Source organism: Polypterus senegalus, chromosome 2 (genome assembly GCF_016835505.1).
Source record: "Polypterus senegalus isolate Bchr_013 chromosome 2, ASM1683550v1, whole genome shotgun sequence".
Lineage (NCBI taxonomy): Eukaryota > Metazoa > Chordata > Cladistia > Polypteriformes > Polypteridae > Polypterus > Polypterus senegalus.
The window spans coordinates 269,004,136-269,023,114 of record NC_053155.1 but is presented as its reverse complement, the minus strand read 5'-3'; the positions used below and the strand labels follow the sequence as shown (position 1 = coordinate 269,023,114).

At 40.4% G+C, this 18,979-nt stretch overlaps 1 protein-coding gene across 4 annotated transcripts in view; it reads left to right on the top strand.

Annotated features, from left to right (window-relative positions):
• Positions 1-14,825, top strand: part of adgrg2a (adhesion G protein-coupled receptor G2a) — a 177,728-nt gene extending 162,903 nt beyond the window's left edge. For all 4 annotated transcript variants that reach the window (XM_039745531.1, XM_039745530.1, XM_039745528.1 and 1 more), the window contains 4 exons: positions 4,324-4,604; positions 7,498-7,599; positions 8,804-8,959; positions 12,754-14,825. In XM_039745531.1, coding sequence (XP_039601465.1) covers positions 4,324-4,604; positions 7,498-7,599; positions 8,804-8,959; positions 12,754-12,941 — 727 coding nt within the window. In that variant the 3' untranslated portion in view covers positions 12,942-14,825. The remainder of the gene's footprint in view (positions 1-4,323; positions 4,605-7,497; positions 7,600-8,803; positions 8,960-12,753) is intronic.
• The last annotated feature ends 4,154 nt before the right edge of the window (positions 14,826-18,979 follow it).

The window sequence follows — 18,979 nt, the reverse complement described above, 5'->3', positions numbered from 1 at the left end:
GAGGCAAGAAACTTGAAACAATAAATACATCGATTTTAATAAATAGATAAAATCAGGAATAAAACCACAGTCAGGTTCAACTTTCATCAAAGACATCTCCAGTGCTCCACTCTCTTGTCTTCCCTGCCTGATCACTCACATGGGACTACCTAGCAGCCACCTCTGTCAGTAGCCCACTGGTACTGTATAAGTCCTGCTACTTTTGAAGGTCCTGCAGAACCCCTAGAACCCACGATCACACAACTGCTCAGCAGAAATTGATCTGCCCCAGAGCATTGTTCCTCTCGCTTCCCATGGGGCATTCCTGGCTCCCAATGGCACTGGCCCGACCTTGCTGTCCCTTTCTCCTCGATTTTCTCTTCCTTTTATTTTTTCATTTTTTGTTTTTCCCATTCTGATCTAATCAGACCTTTTTATATCCTGTCAGTGCAGGTGCACTAAATAATCTGTGGAGACTCATTGAGGGATGGCTGTGCTGACTGTGTTGTGCCTGTGCACTTAATGAGCAGTTAGACAATTCCCTCCTGTATGTTCTCTGTGGCTACATGGTGTTCCTCCTGCACACCTACACTCACAAGGTCTAAGTTAAACTATTTTGACAAAACACCCGCAAAAGCTCAAACATGCCACAGACTCTGGAAATGCTCCAACACACTGATTATACAGTGTCCTAAAACTCAAATGGCAGAACTGGCTATAGCTAAATGAACTAAAGTAATTCCACTTATTTGCTTTTTCATTTACTTATTATTTAATTTCCAGCTTTGCATGAAATACAAAATTAAAGTTAATACAAACATGGCTAAAACTATTTGTACAGTAATTATATCCATGTAGAAAGCTCCTGCCAAGTTTTATGAAATTCTTCTACAGGTGCAGAGGAATTTAGTGAGCAGTCTGAACAGCAAGAAGCCATTCATATTTACTTCTAGGGAGCTTTGCCCCATGCTCACTTCGCTCGACAACCCCCCGGCCTGTGCTACATGCCAGCTACTTCGCGTCTCTGTCGCTCGCATACGTGGATTTCAATTTCACCAAACAACAAATTTTTTAATTCTTGCGGATACGCCTCTTTATTGGGAAGTAACACTACTTTTCCCTGATGGCAACACGAATTAGATATCTGCAAGTCTCCAACTTAGTTTAAATCCAAAAAATATATTCAATCTCTTTTCACTGTTCCGTTATTTCACCGAGTAATGATTTCCGTTTGTTAACTCTAATGCAATCTTTACTATAATTTTTTTCGAATTTTAGTACTTTCATTATCTCTAACCTGCTCTGCATATGTATCGCGGCAACGTTTTTGAACCTCTTTATGACGTTCAACTTTATCTTCTACTCTTTGACTTTTGTTTCTGGCCCTGGGCGTGGTTAAATCTTTTGGCAAAAAGTCTTGTCTTGCGGGACTTGAAAATATCTCTCTGAAAAGGTCACGTCACGTCCCAGGCTAAAAAGTCTCGTCTCGTCCCAGGATTTTGTTTATATCATAGAGGGATATATCATTAACAAAGCACATCACACATTTCACTAAGTGGTTAACAATATATAATAAATGAGATTATTTCTCAAATCTAACAATAAAAAGCTTGAAAAATGACAACTGAACATTTAGCCCAGGGGTGCCCACACTTTATCGGCTTGCGAGCTACTTTTAAAATATCCAGGTCGAAATGATCTACCTACATTAAAAATGATATATATACAGTGGGTACGGAAAGTATTCAGACCCCCTTCAATTTTTCACTCTTTGTTATATTGTAGCCATTTTCTAAAATCATTTAAATTAATTTTTTTCCTCATTAATGCACACACAGCACCCCATATTGACAGACAAAAAAAAGAATTTTTTAAATTGTTGCAGATTTATTAAAAAAGAAAAACTGAAATATCACATGGTCCTAAGTATTCAGACCCTTTGCTCAGTATTTAGTAGAAGCACCCTTTTGAGCTAATACAGCCATGAGTCTTCTTGAGAAAGATGCAACAAGTTTTCACACCTGGATTTGGGGATCCTCTGCCATTCCTCCTTGCAGATCCTCTCCAGTTCTGTCAGGTTGGATGGTAAACGTTGGTGGACAGCCATTTTTAGGTCTCTCTAGAGATGCTCAATTGGGTTTAAGTCAGGGCTCTGGCTGGGCCATTCAAGAACAGTCACACAGTTGTTGTGAAGCCACTCCTTCGTTATTTTAGCTGTGTGCTTAGGGTCATTGTCTTGTTGGAAGGTAAACCTTCGGCCCTGTCTGTGGTCCTTAGCACTCTGGAGAAGGTTTTTGTCCAGGATATCCCTGTACTTGGCCGCATTCATCTTTCCCTCGATTGCAACCAGTCATCCTGTCCCTGCAGCTTCACTGTGGGGACTGTATTGGACAAGTGATGAGCAGTGCCTGGTTGTCTCCACACATACTGCTTAGAATTAAGGCCAAAAAGTTCTATCTTGGTCTCATCAGACCAGAGAATATTATTTCTCACTATCTCAGAGTCCTTCAGGTGTCTTTTAGCAAACTCCATACGGGCTGTCATGTGTCTTGCCTCTCCTCAGTGTGTGGAGGATTTATTTGATTGGAGAATTTAAATGATTTAAGCAAATGGCTGCAATATAACAAAGAGTGAAAAACTGAAGGGGGTCTGAATACTTTCCGTACCCACTGTATATATCATTTGAAGTCTGAATCACAATCTGATTGTATGGGTGGTTACCTACCAGGTAACGCGAAAGGTTGGTCTGCAAGTCGGCCGACATGCGCCACGGGTGCACTCTCAGTTGCGAGAAGCAGATCATAGAATGTTACATAGTTAACTGTCAAAGAATGCAAAGAGTACGCGACACATGTTTCGCCCCTATTTTGGGCTCATCAGGCGTATACACTCCACTGCACCCCTCTTCGAGGATCGAACCTTGGATGTCAGACAAACGCACTTCGATTGTGACATTGTGAGAAAAAAAATCCTCTTCCAATTCCACCTTCAACCCATACCCTCCCTAAACAATTTTTTTTTTTAAATCCCTTCTTTAGTTAATAGAAATTGGAAGGCTAACTAGATCACATCCGGAGTTTTGCAGTAACTCGTGCATTTGATGTGTGTGAGAAGAAGAGAGATCTCAGACTGGCCTGTATGTCAATCGAATGGCAAATGGCATAGGGAGGATATATGATAAACTAACATTTAAAAAAAATTTTTTTTGAATGCAACACGATCTACCTGCACTACCTTTGCGATCTACCGGTTGATCGCAATCGACGCATTGGGCACCCCGATTTAGCCCATGAAATAGCTAACAGTTGTGCTATCCTAATATTTCATCCAGATACAGGTTAGTTAAAAAAGAAAAAATCTGCAAAAATGCAATATTAATCATGACAGCCTGGCTAGTGAAAATAGGTGCCACACAAAGACCTTGAGACCAGGAAGTAGACATTATGTGATCACTGGAAGCAGGGCAAAACGAACACAGAAATGATTCTTCACCTACCTTTCCCCAGATATCAAATAAAAATTAAATGACAACTAATTCAACTAATAGTTAAATCCATCCATTTCAGAGCCTACCTTTTACATGCAGGGAGTGGAAGCCAGTATCACTGGCAGAAATTAGCCATGTATTGGACACCAGTCTATCACAGTATCACAAGTATCAAGCTGTCAATTAACTTAACATACGTGTATTTGGGGTGTTGGAGGAAACGTGAAGTGTTAAAAAGTACTACATAGATTTATAATAATACATTTTATTTATTCCTAGGTGCCTTTCTAAACACTCAAGGACACCAAACAAAAGATGAAATACACATTATAAACAAAACTAATTTAATTTTATTCATTAGTTACTCAGAGGAATGAGATAGCACATGGAATTTGTACACCAGCAGTGTCTAAACTGAGAATTGAACCTAAAAACCTGGAGGTGTAAGTTAGTAGTGCTAACCACTATGTCATTGCACTCTCGCTATCCAAGAATTGTGCAGTCTAGATAACACAACTTGAATGAAAACAGTCAGTCCATTCCAAGTGAAAATTGCTACACTGTCAAAGTAGTAGAAGATTATCTGCAAAAGACAAAGGGAGGAAAATGGGAACACTGTACTGTTGTTCAAATTAGATTTGTTTCTCAGAAATGTATTATTATTCATGGAGAGCTAATGCATTTTTATGTTTTTGTAATAAACAAAATCATGCCAGCAAAACTGTTTTTCTGTTTTATGGAAAGTGAAAGAGAAAATAACCGCTTTAATATGGAGCCTGCAACAGTGCTAATTAAAAGTAAAGAAAATTAGATGTAGTTTTTTTCTAATCAATGTTTTGTTTTTCTTTGTCATACAGCTGCTGGATCAAAAATGACACTGCATTTTATGTATCCGTTGTGGCCTACTTCTGTGTGGTGTTCCTTATAAACCTTGGAATGTTTATCGTTGTGCTGGTTCAGCTGTGCAGGATTAAGAATCAGAAGCACAACCACCTTAAGAGAAATACCTTTCGGGACATGAAAAGTGTGGCAGGCCTGACGTTCTTGTTAGGAATCACCTGGGGTTTTGCATTGTTTGCATGGGGTGATGCCAACTTACCATTTATGTATCTGTTTACAATTTTCAACACACTGCAAGGTAAATAAGGCATTGGTTGCGTGAAAATACACACATAGGAAATTCAATTTGTGTACTGTGTATATTTGGACTGTATGTATGTGTATGTGAAACATCTTGGATACCCAGAAATAATTTCTAGTATGTAACGAAAAGATGTAATTTCTGTGTCTCCTTAGTCTAATCATTATGGCCTTATCTATAAGATGTATTGTCATGCTGTAGTGCTAGTTGCTGTCTGCAGGCATTTATCTCTCACTGAGAAAATTTTCTCATACACTATCTGTCTGTCTGCCTCTTTCTCTTTTTTTATATATATATATATATATATATATATATATATATATATATATATATATATATATATATATATATATACTAGCTGTGTAAGCCCGTGCTGTTAAAAGCATGGGGTCCTAGAAATATTGAAATTGTCAGAAAAAAAATTGAAATGTAAAGATGTCAGGTAATTGAAAGGAACTACTTTTGTCATTTTTCTCCTAATAGGTTTCATTTTGACGCTTGTGCTTTGTCTTTCTTTGGAGGTTTCGTTTTGCCGATATGCTCGCCTCATTTGTGTATTAGCGGTGGGAGAAAAAGTAAAAGGGATACCATTTTGCCAATGTGCTAAGTGAGTGACTCTTTCTTCGGAGGTTTCGTTTTGCTGATGTGTTGGCCTCGCTTTTGTATCCTTACGCCGTCTCCACCTCTCACTTCCAGGCTGGACAGACAGACAGACACACTTCCACGCGTAGACATTTGCTTATAAGATATGTATACACACTGTATATTTGTAAAATAATTGTAAATCACTCTCACAGATGGAACCTTTTGAAGCAGCTATATTCAGTGTATTCATGCCAAAATTGTGGAAACTGCTCTACTCATACTATTAATTGCTCCAGACCACTTTTGCAGTACTGTATTTTCCAAGAGGTGTCAACTGAACATTGCAGAGCTCTGATGCAATTACTATGCCATTCTTTAGAAGTAGCATCCTAATGCAACAGTATTAAAATGAGCCACTAATTTAAGTAAATGTCTTCTGTCTTCAGAATCCTAGTTTGTTTTGTATGCTCATTAAGTTTGCATGTTCTTAGCGTGATTGTGTGTGGTGTAACCACTAAACCACATTATTTAAATCAAATCAAATCCATTTTTTTGTATTTCAAAATGTATAACAATCAACATATGAAGTACAGTTTTAAGAATGCTTGCCCATATAACCAATTATAATAATGGAATCATGCAGAATTTGCAGCCAGTATATGAACACACAATTTCAGATAAACAAACAGTGAAGGAGAAATTTCAACTTAACATAAAACAAATCAATACAACATAACCTTCATTGCCATTATAAATAAAATGACCATCCACTCCTCCTGGAATTCTGCAATATTTTGTACTCAGTGTTGTATGTCCTGAGCAGTCTAATATAAAGATTAAATCACTTCTCCCTTGTATTCCTAGGCTGTCAATGTCCATGCCCCAAAAACATACATTTTAAGTTAACTGATGATTCAGAATTGCCTCAGTGAATGTACACATCTGGGTGGTCAATAATGGATTATTATCTTTGCGCAGGGGCATTATTTATAATACTTTGCCTAGTTTTGAGCGTGAAAATACATGTATGCCAATAAAATAGAAAATGTGCATGGCAAAAAATAGCAGATTCATATGCAGTCACGATTCTGCAGACCTTGATTGGCTAGTAGGGCAGCCACATGACACATCCAGTAGCTCAAGACAGAAGTTCTTGTCTCTAAATTAGAGGTGACCTAAGCATGGGTGTTAGCAAAAAGTTCAAATATGTTCAATGGTAACATGTTAGTGCTGCTGTAAATACCATGAGTTCTATCCACACCAAACCTGAAATAAAAAGAGGTCTCTGATGACGAAGCAGGCTGCTAGTCACCAATAGAGAATGCGTGCAATGTTAAGAGAAAAAAACATTTCTACAGTCTCTGATTTTGATCTGCGAATGGCATCTGTAATTGGTGATGCCTTTTAATGTGGCATTATGCCAGAGCAGTCCTGACAATTTAGTCTTATCTTGGCATCACTGATGACTTGTAAGGTAATAGAATATAACGGCTTACGGTTAACAAAAGCAGTTTCATTCTCATAATAAGGTGCCCTTATTACATTATGAGTACATTAAAGTGCTCTGATTATGCTAGGAAAACGGACACTGATGCAAATTACCTTTTTATGTTGGTAACAACATGTTATGCTATATGTACAGTATATGTACCCACACCATATGAAAACAGGATGTAGCACTTCATCTGTCATTTAAAGGCTTCCAGCACATCGGGCTTGACGGATTAAAATTTGGCTGAGATATTCCTAACCTGTCGGCTAGTTCCTTGAGAAGTGATAACAAGCAGTATAAACTGATGAAAAAAAAACCAAAAAAGTTCTTCAGTGCACATACGCAGCATTGGTCCTCTTAAAAGGGAACTAAAATGGAGTGTGTGCATCATATTCCTCACATTTGAGATTTAATATGTTTGTCATGTCAATGCACATTATAATAACGGCTCGACGACAAGGATTATTATGTGTGAGAATCATCATTGATTTGGCTGCTTTTCCCCACTTGATCAAGGATGTCAATATTTCCCAGTTTCTCCGAAATGGGTGCTTGTTCCCCCATCAGGTTTGCTATTATAAATCCTGAAATTTGAGGGAGAAGTTGTGTATGCACATTTCTTTTTATGCGTACGCAAGCTTTATAAATGAGGCCCTGGGACTTACCATTTCAAGACTGGTGCTGTGCTGTGATTGACTGTGTCTACCTACAACCCTGACTTAGATTCATGTATGAAAAGGACTGATTTAAAATAAAAAGTCAAAGTGTGAATATTCGTGTGATCTTTATTGTTTATACAAACCTGTCTTGCAGGATTTTTTATCTTCATTTTCCACTGCGCAACCAAAGAAAATGTTCAAAAACAGTGGAGGAGATATCTGTGCTGTGGAAAACTGAGACTTGCTGAAACCTCAGGTAAGAATGTATTGTATTAGTTGAATTCATTTATATCATTTACATTTGCTAACCAAGGTTGATTTCCTGATCTCTGTATGTTATCATGTATCATCTGGGTTTGTCTGTGTAATTTCTCATATTTAAGATTTACTGTTTAAAATACTACTTAGCATACCTGGGCACAGTCATTCCGCAATCCTGAACTGGATAAGTGGATTAGAAAATGGATGAGTAGAGCAGCGCACATACTGCAAATTAAGCATACATTTTTTTTTTCTTTCACTCCAAATGCATTAAGAGGCTGCATGTGGCCCAAGGGTTAGTGCTGTACTCATGTTACTTACTCTAAGGAGTTTGAACATTCCTACCCTGAATTCTCCAGGCACTCCACTTTTCTTTCCAAAGATGGGTGTATATAAGTGTGTGTTTTTGCATGTGTGAGGTATGCAATGGACTCTTGTGCTGTCCAGGTTAGTTTTCAGTTTTGTGCTGAATGCTGTTACTATAGGCTGTGGCACTCAGCAGTAATTACTGTATCTGAACTAAGCAGTTTCAGAAAAAAGAATGGTAGTTAAAGTAGTAAATTTCTACAATACAAAATTGATTATATATCTAAAATTAGGATAAAAAATAAACACAGTGGTACTTTATATCTAAATTAGTACCTTAATGATAATAGACTGGCATCCATCCGGGTTTGTTTCCTGCCTTGTGCCTAATCCTGTAAGGACAGTCATTGTCTCCCTGTGATCTTTTTTTGTTATATAGATAGTCCAGTTTTCTGTTCATACCTTAAAGACGGTCTGTTGGGTTGATTGAATTCTTTTAATTGGCCAATATGTGTATGTGAGCTGTGCACTGGGCTGCCATTCTCTCCAGTATTGGCTCTAACTTTGTGTTTATTGTTGCTGGGATTGGCTTTTTCTCCCTGTTATAAAAATCTTCTTCTTCTTTCAGCTGCTCCTGTTGGGGTTGCCACAGTGGATCATCTTTTTCTGTATCTTCCTGTCCTCTGCATCTTGCTCTGTTACACCCACCACCTGCATGTCCTCTCACATCACATCCATAAACCTTCTCTTAGGCCCCTGTTATAAAAAAAAATTCACAAACTGGTTGAAACCAGTACATTTTGAAATGCTTGTGCTAGGTTTACTTTATTTAATGCTTTATTCCACTTTTGTAAAGTTGTGATTGTCTTTTTTTGTGTGTGTTTTTCTTTCAGACTGGAGCAGGACTGCAACAAACTACACCAAAAAACAGTCTGTGCGTCATCCGATAACATCCTTTTCTTCAAATTCAAGTTCATTAAATTCTCATCCAACATCCAGTGGTTCAAGTACATATTTAGTCAACAATGAATATGGTGCAAATTCAAATGGTAATTCTTAAAAGTTTTTAAGGCTTTTTGAAACATCAGTGGCTACATTTTACAATATATAGTTAAAAGTACTGTGGCCATGGTGGGTTGTGCTTTGGATAACCTTGGCATCTAAAAAACACATTAAGTCTAGTGTGATTGATTGACGTGATCTCCTGATGTTCACATGTGTTTTCTTGAAGGAGTTCAGTTTTTTAGTGTTAATTAGTTTCCTTAAAGTGGTACTGTATGTGTGTGTGGTCACTTCAGTTAATCCTGTGTCTTCTCTCCAGTGCTCACACAGATTACAGCTAGGGCAGAGCTTAGCTTCCCCAAAACACAAAAAATTGATTGAAAATGGGTCAGTTGTTTATACAAGTAAATCGAGATGGGAAATTTTTAATCAGAATGATGGGATTAATGACAAAAAATTAAACAGTAATTAGCATTGCTGCTGCTTCTCAGCTCCAAATACCTGGATTGAATTCCTGCTACAGTTAATGCCCATGTGGAGTTTGCAGTGTTCTTCCATGCTTCTTCATGTACTACAGTTGTTGAACTCATCTCAAAAATGTACAAACAGTTTGGATGTGTTTGTGTGTGCTTGGCATCCTGTCCATGGTTGGCTCCCATGCAGCCATGAGCCATGATACTAAAATGGAAAACGCAGATCTTCCACACTGAGGTCTTATAACTAAGAGGTGTAATATAAAGGCGCAATATTGCGCCCGACCCGGCACAGACTGACCCAGAGGCACGTGTAAAAACACAAAGACTTTTATTTTTCTTCACCTGTGGGGCATGTCTTCCCCGTGAATCCCACAGGCAATACATAGTCCCACAAGCACTTAACTCCACGCAATCCTCTGGCGGCGGCGGCGGCGGCACCACCACCACCACCTCCTCCTCCTCCTCCTCCTCCTCCTCCTCCTCCTCCCAGGCAACCTCGTCCTCTTCCTCCCGATTCTGGCTCCTGAGTAGTGGCTGCAGGCTCTTTTTGTAGCCCTCCCAGAAATGCTCCAGGTGGAAATTGGCCTAATTAGGCTGCACTTCCGGGTGCGGCTGCATTCCAGCCCACAGAGGCTCGTTAAGCAATGCAGCTCCTCCGGGTGGTGGCCATGGAGCCCAACAGGTCTGAGTCCTGAAGTCCCACACCTGTGGCCCCGATGTAACCCAGGAGGGCTGCCACCAAATGTTCCGGGGGACGTAGAGTGCATCCCATGGCTGCTCCCCTGGATCCAGTGTTGAAGGGGCGTCCCAGCCGGGCATGGGACCTGGCCGCCCGTCACATTGGTTAATCATTATATAAATTGTGTATTTGTTTTTTCTGTTTTGTTAATGTAATTTTGTTCTTTTCCTGATCGGTGCAGAAAACAATCACTCCCTTTAGTTATTCTTTGTTAAATCTTTTTCTGTGAACTTACACTTTATTTTATATTAATAGAAACAAATCTACAATACTGACTATTTTTGCATTCCGTAATTCCAACAGGGCGGCACGGTGGTGCAGTGGGTAGCGCTGCTGCCTTGCAGTTAGGAGACCTGGGTTTACTTCCTGGGTCCTCCCTGTGTGGAGTTTGCATGTTCTCCCCGTGTCTGCGTGGGTTTCCCTTGGGTGCTCCGGTTTCCTTCCGCAGTCCAAAGAAATGCAGGTTAGGTGCATTGCCGATCCTAAATCGTCCCTAGCGTGTGCTTGGTGTGTGTGTGCATGCCCTGTGGTGGGCTGGTGCCCTGCCCGGGGTTTGTTCCCTTACCTTGCGTCCTGTGTTGGCTGAGATTGGCTCCAGCAGACCTCTGTGACCCTGTAGTTAGGATATAGCGGGATGGATATTTCCAACATGTTTGGTAAACAATTAAGTACACTTTCACATGACAAAGGAGTGTCATATAAAAGTTTTTACAAAAGTTACTTTAACCTCTAAGTTTGTTTTTACATTGGTGGACAAGTTTGCCTAAATTATTACGCTTGATTTACTTACAGTATTCACCCTGCTGTCAGTGCTGCCAAGCTTATTAGTGTGCCAACTGACTGTTTGGTAGCTAACCTGTGCAGTTGTGCCCCTGGCCCCCCTTTTGATCTATGCCCTGGTGGAATGCCCAATTTGTTTTCATGGTGGTGCCGCCCTGCCTGCCATGCACACCTATGTGACATTCATACATCTATCATTCTTATCACAGACTGTAAGGGCCGAGACTGGCTATGTCACTGTCAGTATGTCAGATATGACAGAGGGTGGCTACCTCAGTGTCACAACCTCTCACCAAGGGCTGAGGCTGGTGACCTTAGTGTCAACGTCTCATCAATAGCTATAGTTAGCCAACTCAGCCTCAATATCTCAGTGGTGACTATGACTGGCTATCTCAGTGTCAGTGCATTTTGGAGGCTGGCTACCTCATTGTTACTCTTGAAAGGGCTGCACAATTCAAACAGATCAAGTGCAACTCACACGACAAACATGTAACACAAAGTCCTATAAAGCAGGATGTTCTCCTGCCAGGTTGTCTTGATTGCTAACTTTGAAAGTGCCAAACAAATAACGAATGACATGAACAAGCACACTGGGGCAGATGTTATCAATAAACAAGGTAAGTTTCAGTGATGGGTTATTCAGACTTTTTTTAGTCATTACTTATTTCTATTTGCAGAGCAGCCAAGCGTTAAATACTAGAAGTCAAATGTAGAACAAAACATGCAACCTGAATGATTCAAATCAATATCTGTAAAAGCAAGCTTGGCTTCAGTATAACCAAGAGAGAGCTGTCTCTGTAATTTAAAAGAATACTCTACTCAAAGTGATATTTTTTAAGTTACTTACCCCAAGTAGTTTGTAGAGATAACAGAGAAAAAAGTTTACTCTCGTGTTTTATGGCTATATTACATATTGACGATTCAAACTCAACAGAACCCTGAAGTGACCAGTTCTGGACAATGGAAAATAATGTGAAAAATGTCCTTGGAAAAAAGAAAAACAATTCTCATGTAATTCCCGCTCCATGATCCACACGTCTGCTATTCATTTGTGTGGTCAAAATGTGTAAAATATGTGCATTTTTGGCAAAAATATTATTAACAGTTGCTTTCTGAAAGCTCCACATTAAATGTGAGCAATGTAATTCCCAAAATCGGTTGGGTCAAAAATTGGCATAAACAGCATGAATCCATCCTGCCTTGTGTCAGTGGTACAGGGTGGTGATGGTGGTAATGCAGCAGTGTGAAGGATGTCTTCTTGGCACAAGTTAGACCTCTTACTCTGTGCTTTAAAATGGAGCCAAATTAATGAGGGTACTCATAGCAGGGTGATACAGTGACATTTGATCAAAGAATTAGGGGAGGATTATTCCCCCGTGAATCTTTGAGTGCTGGGCTACATCAACACTTGGATCAAAGAGTGGGGTTGGGGGCGACGGTCAGAGGATGTTTTTGTGGTCCCCCTGGATTCACAAAGAGATTCCAGTATGCCATGGAAAGGTGCTCCATGTTGAAATTGGACGAGGTGCTCTTATAGAAAATCAAATGCATACCTAAGTATTGCTACTGATATATCTGTGTGGCCAAAAAATCTGCAGAAATTGTGTAATACTGTTGAATCAGCATGGACCAAAATTCCTGAGAAATGTTTTACCATCTTGTCGAATACATTCCTTCTGTCTGTTTGGGTGGCTAAAAAGAGTGTCTATTAAAGAGGCTGCTGAGTGTGTGTTCACTTTTATTAACATCTTATAATTCTTTCTTGTGTTTGCCAGAATTTTTAAGTTTGGCATGTTTAATTCACAATATTCTCTTCACCTCATTTACCTTTTGTCTTTCTGTGAAGGCATTCCTTACAACGACAGTGGTGTGCAGGCACCAAGTACACCTACTGATGATGTCGTACTTAATGAAACCTACTACAAGAAACTACAGTTGGGTCTGAAGGAGGAAAATGGTTACAAAACACCTAGCATTTCCTTGAGGAGGACCTCCAAAAAGCGAGGAAGTGTGACATACAGTGATGACATGTAATGTCTGCTCTTCGTTCTGCCTTTGATAGACTGCCTATGTTGACTGGGTGGGTGCTCAGTATTTCATTAATGGCTTGTCCTCTGTACTTTTGTTAGTTTTTTATGGATGTTGCTTGATATTCAGTTTAATTCTAAGGAAAAATAATTCTTGCACTAAGGTTGACAGTCTATGCAACTATTTTTGAATGTAATTTGAAAAAAAAAATCAATAAACTTTCATAGCATGTTCTTTTTTGACTAACCAGATATTAAACTGGAGCACATGCTTGTACAGTAGATACTGGTATATATTGGCTGGCACTGTCACCCAGTCACTGCCTCTTCACCCCTTGTCTGTGCAGGTGTCCTCCTGACTCTGTGGCTTCACTCCACATCCTAAAGGGGTGCACATTTGTTTGACTATGCAGTGGTGCTTTTAAGTGGCAGGGACCGGGGCTAATAACTGTGCAGAGTTGCCACATTTTCGTGATGCCTTCCTACTCCATTTCTCCACATACTGTAAATTGTAAATACTTGTGGGTTAGGTTACCTGGATGCACTTTATTGGCCCAGAGTGGGTTTCCCTTGTAATGGATTGGTGACTCCTGCCTTGAAGTCATGCTATGGCTCACGGTGACTTGGCAGTAGAAGTTGTGAATGGATGCATTTACAGCATTGTACCTGGCACTACTTCAATAATGATAATGAAAAAGAGTAGTTTCATTAAGGATGGCTCAGTGGTGCAGTGGTATTGCAGTGTTGTATTGTAGTGAAGAAGACCAGAATTCATGTCTCCGGTCCTCAATGTGTAGAGTTTGCATGTTCTCCTCATGTCAGTGTCGGTTTCTCTCTAGGTGCTTCTGTTTCCCCCCACAATCCTGGCGATGTTAGATTGGCCTGAGTGTTTGTGTGTGGTGAATGTGCACCCTATGATAGACTGGCACCCTGTCCAGGGATTTTACCTGTCGTATGTTGTTTGCTTGATGGCGTAGGCTCCAGCTCCCCAGCAACCTTGATCAGGATTTGATTAGAACAGAATTTGTCTGATGTAGTCAATGAAGTAATGTCCTGCGTTTACATGGCAGTCACTTATAACCAGCTACACTTGTATAAAATTTATTGTGTTGTATAATAAAGTCCGGAGAATGGTTGCAGCCCAGAGTTGTCATTTTGTGCGAGGTGTGCGCCTCATCTGATCGCCCTGCAGACATGTGTACAAGGACTAAAGCTCTGATCCACATTACAAAGGTGTATTTTACAGGACTCTGATGGACAGGTGGTCTGTCTGGAGCTGTGGAGCTGTTGTCTGCCTTGTGCCCAGTGCTGCCAGGATAGGCTCTAGCCAAACCTGTGGTACCACCTTTGACTTATCAGATTTGAGAATGTTATATATTACATTATGTTATTTTACAACAAACATCTTCAATAACATTTTCCTGTGCTTTTATTTAAAATGATGACTGGAGATTTTGAATTGATATTTCTCCTGGGGTAAATATTGAATCAAATAAATGAACAAATGCTCCCTCTCTGAACTTACTGGCAACTTTCTGTAGATTTTAAGTTTAAGCCATTAGGCATAGCTACTCTTCTGCAAATGATCTTTTCTTCTTTCTTATTTTTATGCATTTTTTTTCTCATATCACATTCTAATGTATTTTATATATTTTTAAGTGTGGAATCTGATTGAATAATGAGTCATAATTTATAAATTCTATAAAAGTGTTTTTATTCAATACTGTTAGAGTGCATTTTGGATAATTAGGATTTATATTAAAATATTGGCTGTTTTCTAGAATTTGTCATTTTTCCTTTGAAAATGCTATTCATGTGTGCTCTTTATTGTGTTTATCTCTAAAGAGGCTCTGTAAATTAAAGGCTACTTGACATTTTTTTATCAATAAGACACTTTGGTCAAAGCATTTATTTCACTTGTGCTTTACCTCCAGTAATGTATTGTAAACAGCAGATGGTGCCCTCCTAGTGTACCTAGACCCAGAAATGGGCCAAATGGCCAATAGGGTTGGCAAGCTTTGTTGGGCTGAATGGCCTGTTCTTGTCAAAATTGTTCTAAAACTCTAATGACTAAATAAATTCCAGTGACATCTTTACTAACAAAAATGAACTAAGGAGAGAAATGGAACTGATTATCAGACATAGTACACATGAACAAAATCATAACAACAAAACGTCTGCCCCTTTAATCCTTACTGTTCAGGTCTCTCTGCCCTTTGCATCTGACGGCTGTGATGAGAGAGGTTTGTGGCATTACACATTTTAAACAAATAACCAGAAGTCCCAGAGTGAGCAGACTCCTTGTGGATGCAGGTTCAGGTGGGATCATGCAGACACCACTCTGAGGTTGAGGGTGAGCTCATGTGCAACACGGGCAGATTGGTCAAGTGCTTCATTCACACCTCAGAGCAGGTGATTGTAACAGAGAAGCATGAGTGAAAGCTGCGTTATCGGGTGCTTGACTCAGTGTGAGGGAGAAAAGGCAGAGTAGTCAGTATCCCTGTGGAGGATCGAGCGATTAGAGCTCTAGGGGTGGATTGTCTCCAGTGAAATTTATTGTTTAGCAGGTAAGATGGTGATGGAGCTCTTCATAGGAATCCTGAAGACACTAGGAGAGCGATGGTAGATGGAAGGCTCTGAGCGGTCCAGTAGATGCCGTGAGAGTCAGCCAAGAAGGAAGCTAGAAGTGAGGACCACAGCTGTTGGCATCTCTGCTGACTGAGTGACCGGTTGGGTGAGCTGAGTAGACAGAAAGTGAAAGATGTACTGGGCTCAGGTGGAAGAAAGAAAGGATCTGATGACTGTATAGTTTTATTCCAGTTTTATCATGGGATTATTTATTGGATTTAAACTCTGGGACTTTCACTGATTTTTGTGACTTCTCTCATCATGCTAAGAATCAATAGTTTGCTTGCAGGAACGATATATTCGTGCTAATTTGACACAGAGGCTGCGGGCCGAGGGGAAGGGTAAGCGTGACGTCAGGAGTGGGGAGTCGATCCACCTCTGCGTTTTGGAGTGTAACTTGCCTCTGCTTACCTAGCGATACCTTTTTGTTTATTGGTTTTTAAAGATTGTCCTGTTTCACTACTACACAGACTCACACCAAAGGCACGTATAAAAATAAATAAACTTTTATTTTTCTTCACCTGTGGGGCACATCTTCCCCACAGGCACAACACAGTCCCAAGTACACCAACCCAAAACCAAAGAAATATCGTCTACTCCTCCCAAGCAGCTTCGTCCTCCTCTTCCAGACTCTGGCACCTTGATTAGTGGCTGTAGGCTTCTTTTATAGCCCACCCAGAAGCGATCCAGGTGGTAATTAGCCTAATTAGGCTGCACTTCCGGGTGTGGCTGCTTTCCAGCCCACATGGGCTCATTCAGCCATGCAGCTCCCCCTGGCCACGGAGCCCAACAGGGATGAGCTCCAGTGTAACATACTTGTGTCACCGATGCAACCCAGGGGGGCTGCCACCAAATGTTCCAGGTGACGTAATGTGCATCCCATGGCTGCTCCCCTGGATCCAGTGCCAAAGGGCCATCCTGGCCGGGCATGGGTCCTGGGTGTCCGCCACAGCGGGCAGAGCCGTGGGGGATGGCTAGTTTTAAATAACAGCACTTGCACCTACTCTTGGTGACTGTTTGTGTCTTCATTTGTCTGGCTCAACCTCGGTTTTGTTATCATCGGTCCTGGGTTCAAGGTGCCACTGACCATGGCTCCAACCTGGAACATCACACCAGCACAATACTTTCAATTTCCTTCTCTGCAAACCATGGCTTATCTCTTTCTCCTGCCAGTTTATTATTTAACTCCATCCTCCCAACTCTACCTTCAGCTGGCCTCTGCAGATGAATTGACTTTAAAGCTCCACCCTGGAAGCACATCTGTCCAAGCTTTAGAACCCACTTAGTCATTGCTGGTGAGCCTTCCACTGTTCTTAAAAAGCTAGATCTGCTAGTGAGCTGCCTGCTTGCCATGCATTATCTCCTGGGACTGTGTGGCATATGGCAGCAAAGAGGCGTGAAGAATGCCTAAAATCCTATACTCTGACCACACTGTCAGGTTCTGTAAGTCAGCAATTCCCCTTTCTTCTACACCTGCAAACACAGACAATTAGACAGAACAGGCAGGAGAAGAGTTATATATGTATTAGTGCCAGAGAGCAAAAGTAAAATAAACTGTGAAAACCACACAACCTGGTGCTGCTAGATGTTCAGTTTTTCATGTGGCCCATTTCTTGCGTTGCCTCAAGTGTCAGTAGTAACTCAAGAACATTCTTGGCCTGACTTTCCCAATCCTTTTTTCTCCTGGTCAGCCTTTATAAAGTTAACCTAGATGCTCATGATGTATGCAAGACAACTTTACCTTTTTTAATATGAAATTTCTTGTCTCTGAAAAATGGATTCAGAGCTCAAACATTTCTTCCATTAGAGGTTGGAGGCCACAGTAACATGTGCTTGTGTAACTAGGAACAGTGGTAGTAAAAAACCTTCCAGTGCAAATCCAAAGTTCATGAAACTAAAATCAAGTTTCTAACTTCAGCTGCTTGGAGAAGAAACAGCACAGTATGGTTATATAACTTAGGTGTGCATTATGGTAGCAGTTATCAACAAGAACATCCTTAACCAAGCAACCTAATGTAGCAGAGCTAATTATACTTTTAACTGAAACTAATTATCAAATATTTCGTAAGAAAACACCTATTTGTGAACAAGCTGCTTTTAACATAACAAGGTATTTCAGCATCAAAAAACAAAATTAGATAGCCTTGTAAAAACATTGTAAACAAGAAAAGTTCCGCTCATTTCTCCAAATTTCCTCCCTCAAGGCTGTTTCTGTCTTTTAAACATCCTGGTGGGCTTCTGCTCAGCACTCATGTAGAGCTTACTTCTCTCTAGTGGTCCTTAGCCAGGGCCTCTTCTGTGACTCTCTGACTCCTGAAAGCAGTTGGTAGGACTTAATGTTGCCCTGTGCCATCCTACAGGTTACTTTGCCCTAAAACCTTATTACCAATTAGGCAAAAACAACAACAACATTTATTTATATAGCACATTTTCATACAAAAAGTAGCTCAAAGTGCTTTACATAATGAAGAAAAGAAAAATAAAAGACAAAATAAGAAACTAAAATAAGACAACATTAGTTAACATAGAAAAGGAGTAAGGTCCGATGGCCAGGGTGGACAGAATAAACAAAAAAAAAAAACTCCAGACGGCTGGAGAAAAAAAAAAAAATCTGCAGGGGTTCCAGGTCACAGGACCGCCCAGTCCCCTCTGGGCATTCTACCTCACATAAATGAAATAGGCACTACTCACAGTATACACTCATCGGCCACCTTATTAGGTACACCTGTTCAACTGCTTGTTAGCACAAATATCTAATCAGTCAATCACATGGCAACAACTTAATGCATTTCGCCATGTAGACATTGTCAAGATGGCCTGCTGAAGTTCAAACCGAGCATCAGAAAGAGGAAGAAAGGTGATTGAAGTGACTTTGAATGTGGCATGGTTGTTGGTGACAGACAGGCTTGTCAGAGTATTTCAGAAACTGCTCATCTCTGTAAACCATTGCTACTGTTTACAAAGAATGGTCCGAAAAAGGGAAAATATCCAGTGAGCAGTAATTGTCTGTGGAAACATGCCTTGTTGTGATGCCAGAGGTCAGAGGTGAATGGCCAGACTGGTTCAAGCCAATAGAAAGGCAGCAGTATCTCAAATAACCACTCGTTACAACTTAGGTATGCAGAAAAGTATCTCTTCATGCTCAACATGTCAAACCTTGAAGCAGATGGTCTACAGCAGCAGGAGACCACATCGGGTCCTGCTCCTGTCAGCTAAGAACAAGAAACTGAGGCTACAATTCGCACAGGCTCACCAAAATTGGACAATAGAACACTGGAAAAACTTTGCCTGGTCTCAATTTCTGCTGCAACACTCAGATGGCATCAACAACACAAAAACATAGATCCATCCTGCCTTATATCAACGGTTCAGGCTGGTGGTGGTGGTGGTGGTGACATAATGGTGTGGGGGATATTT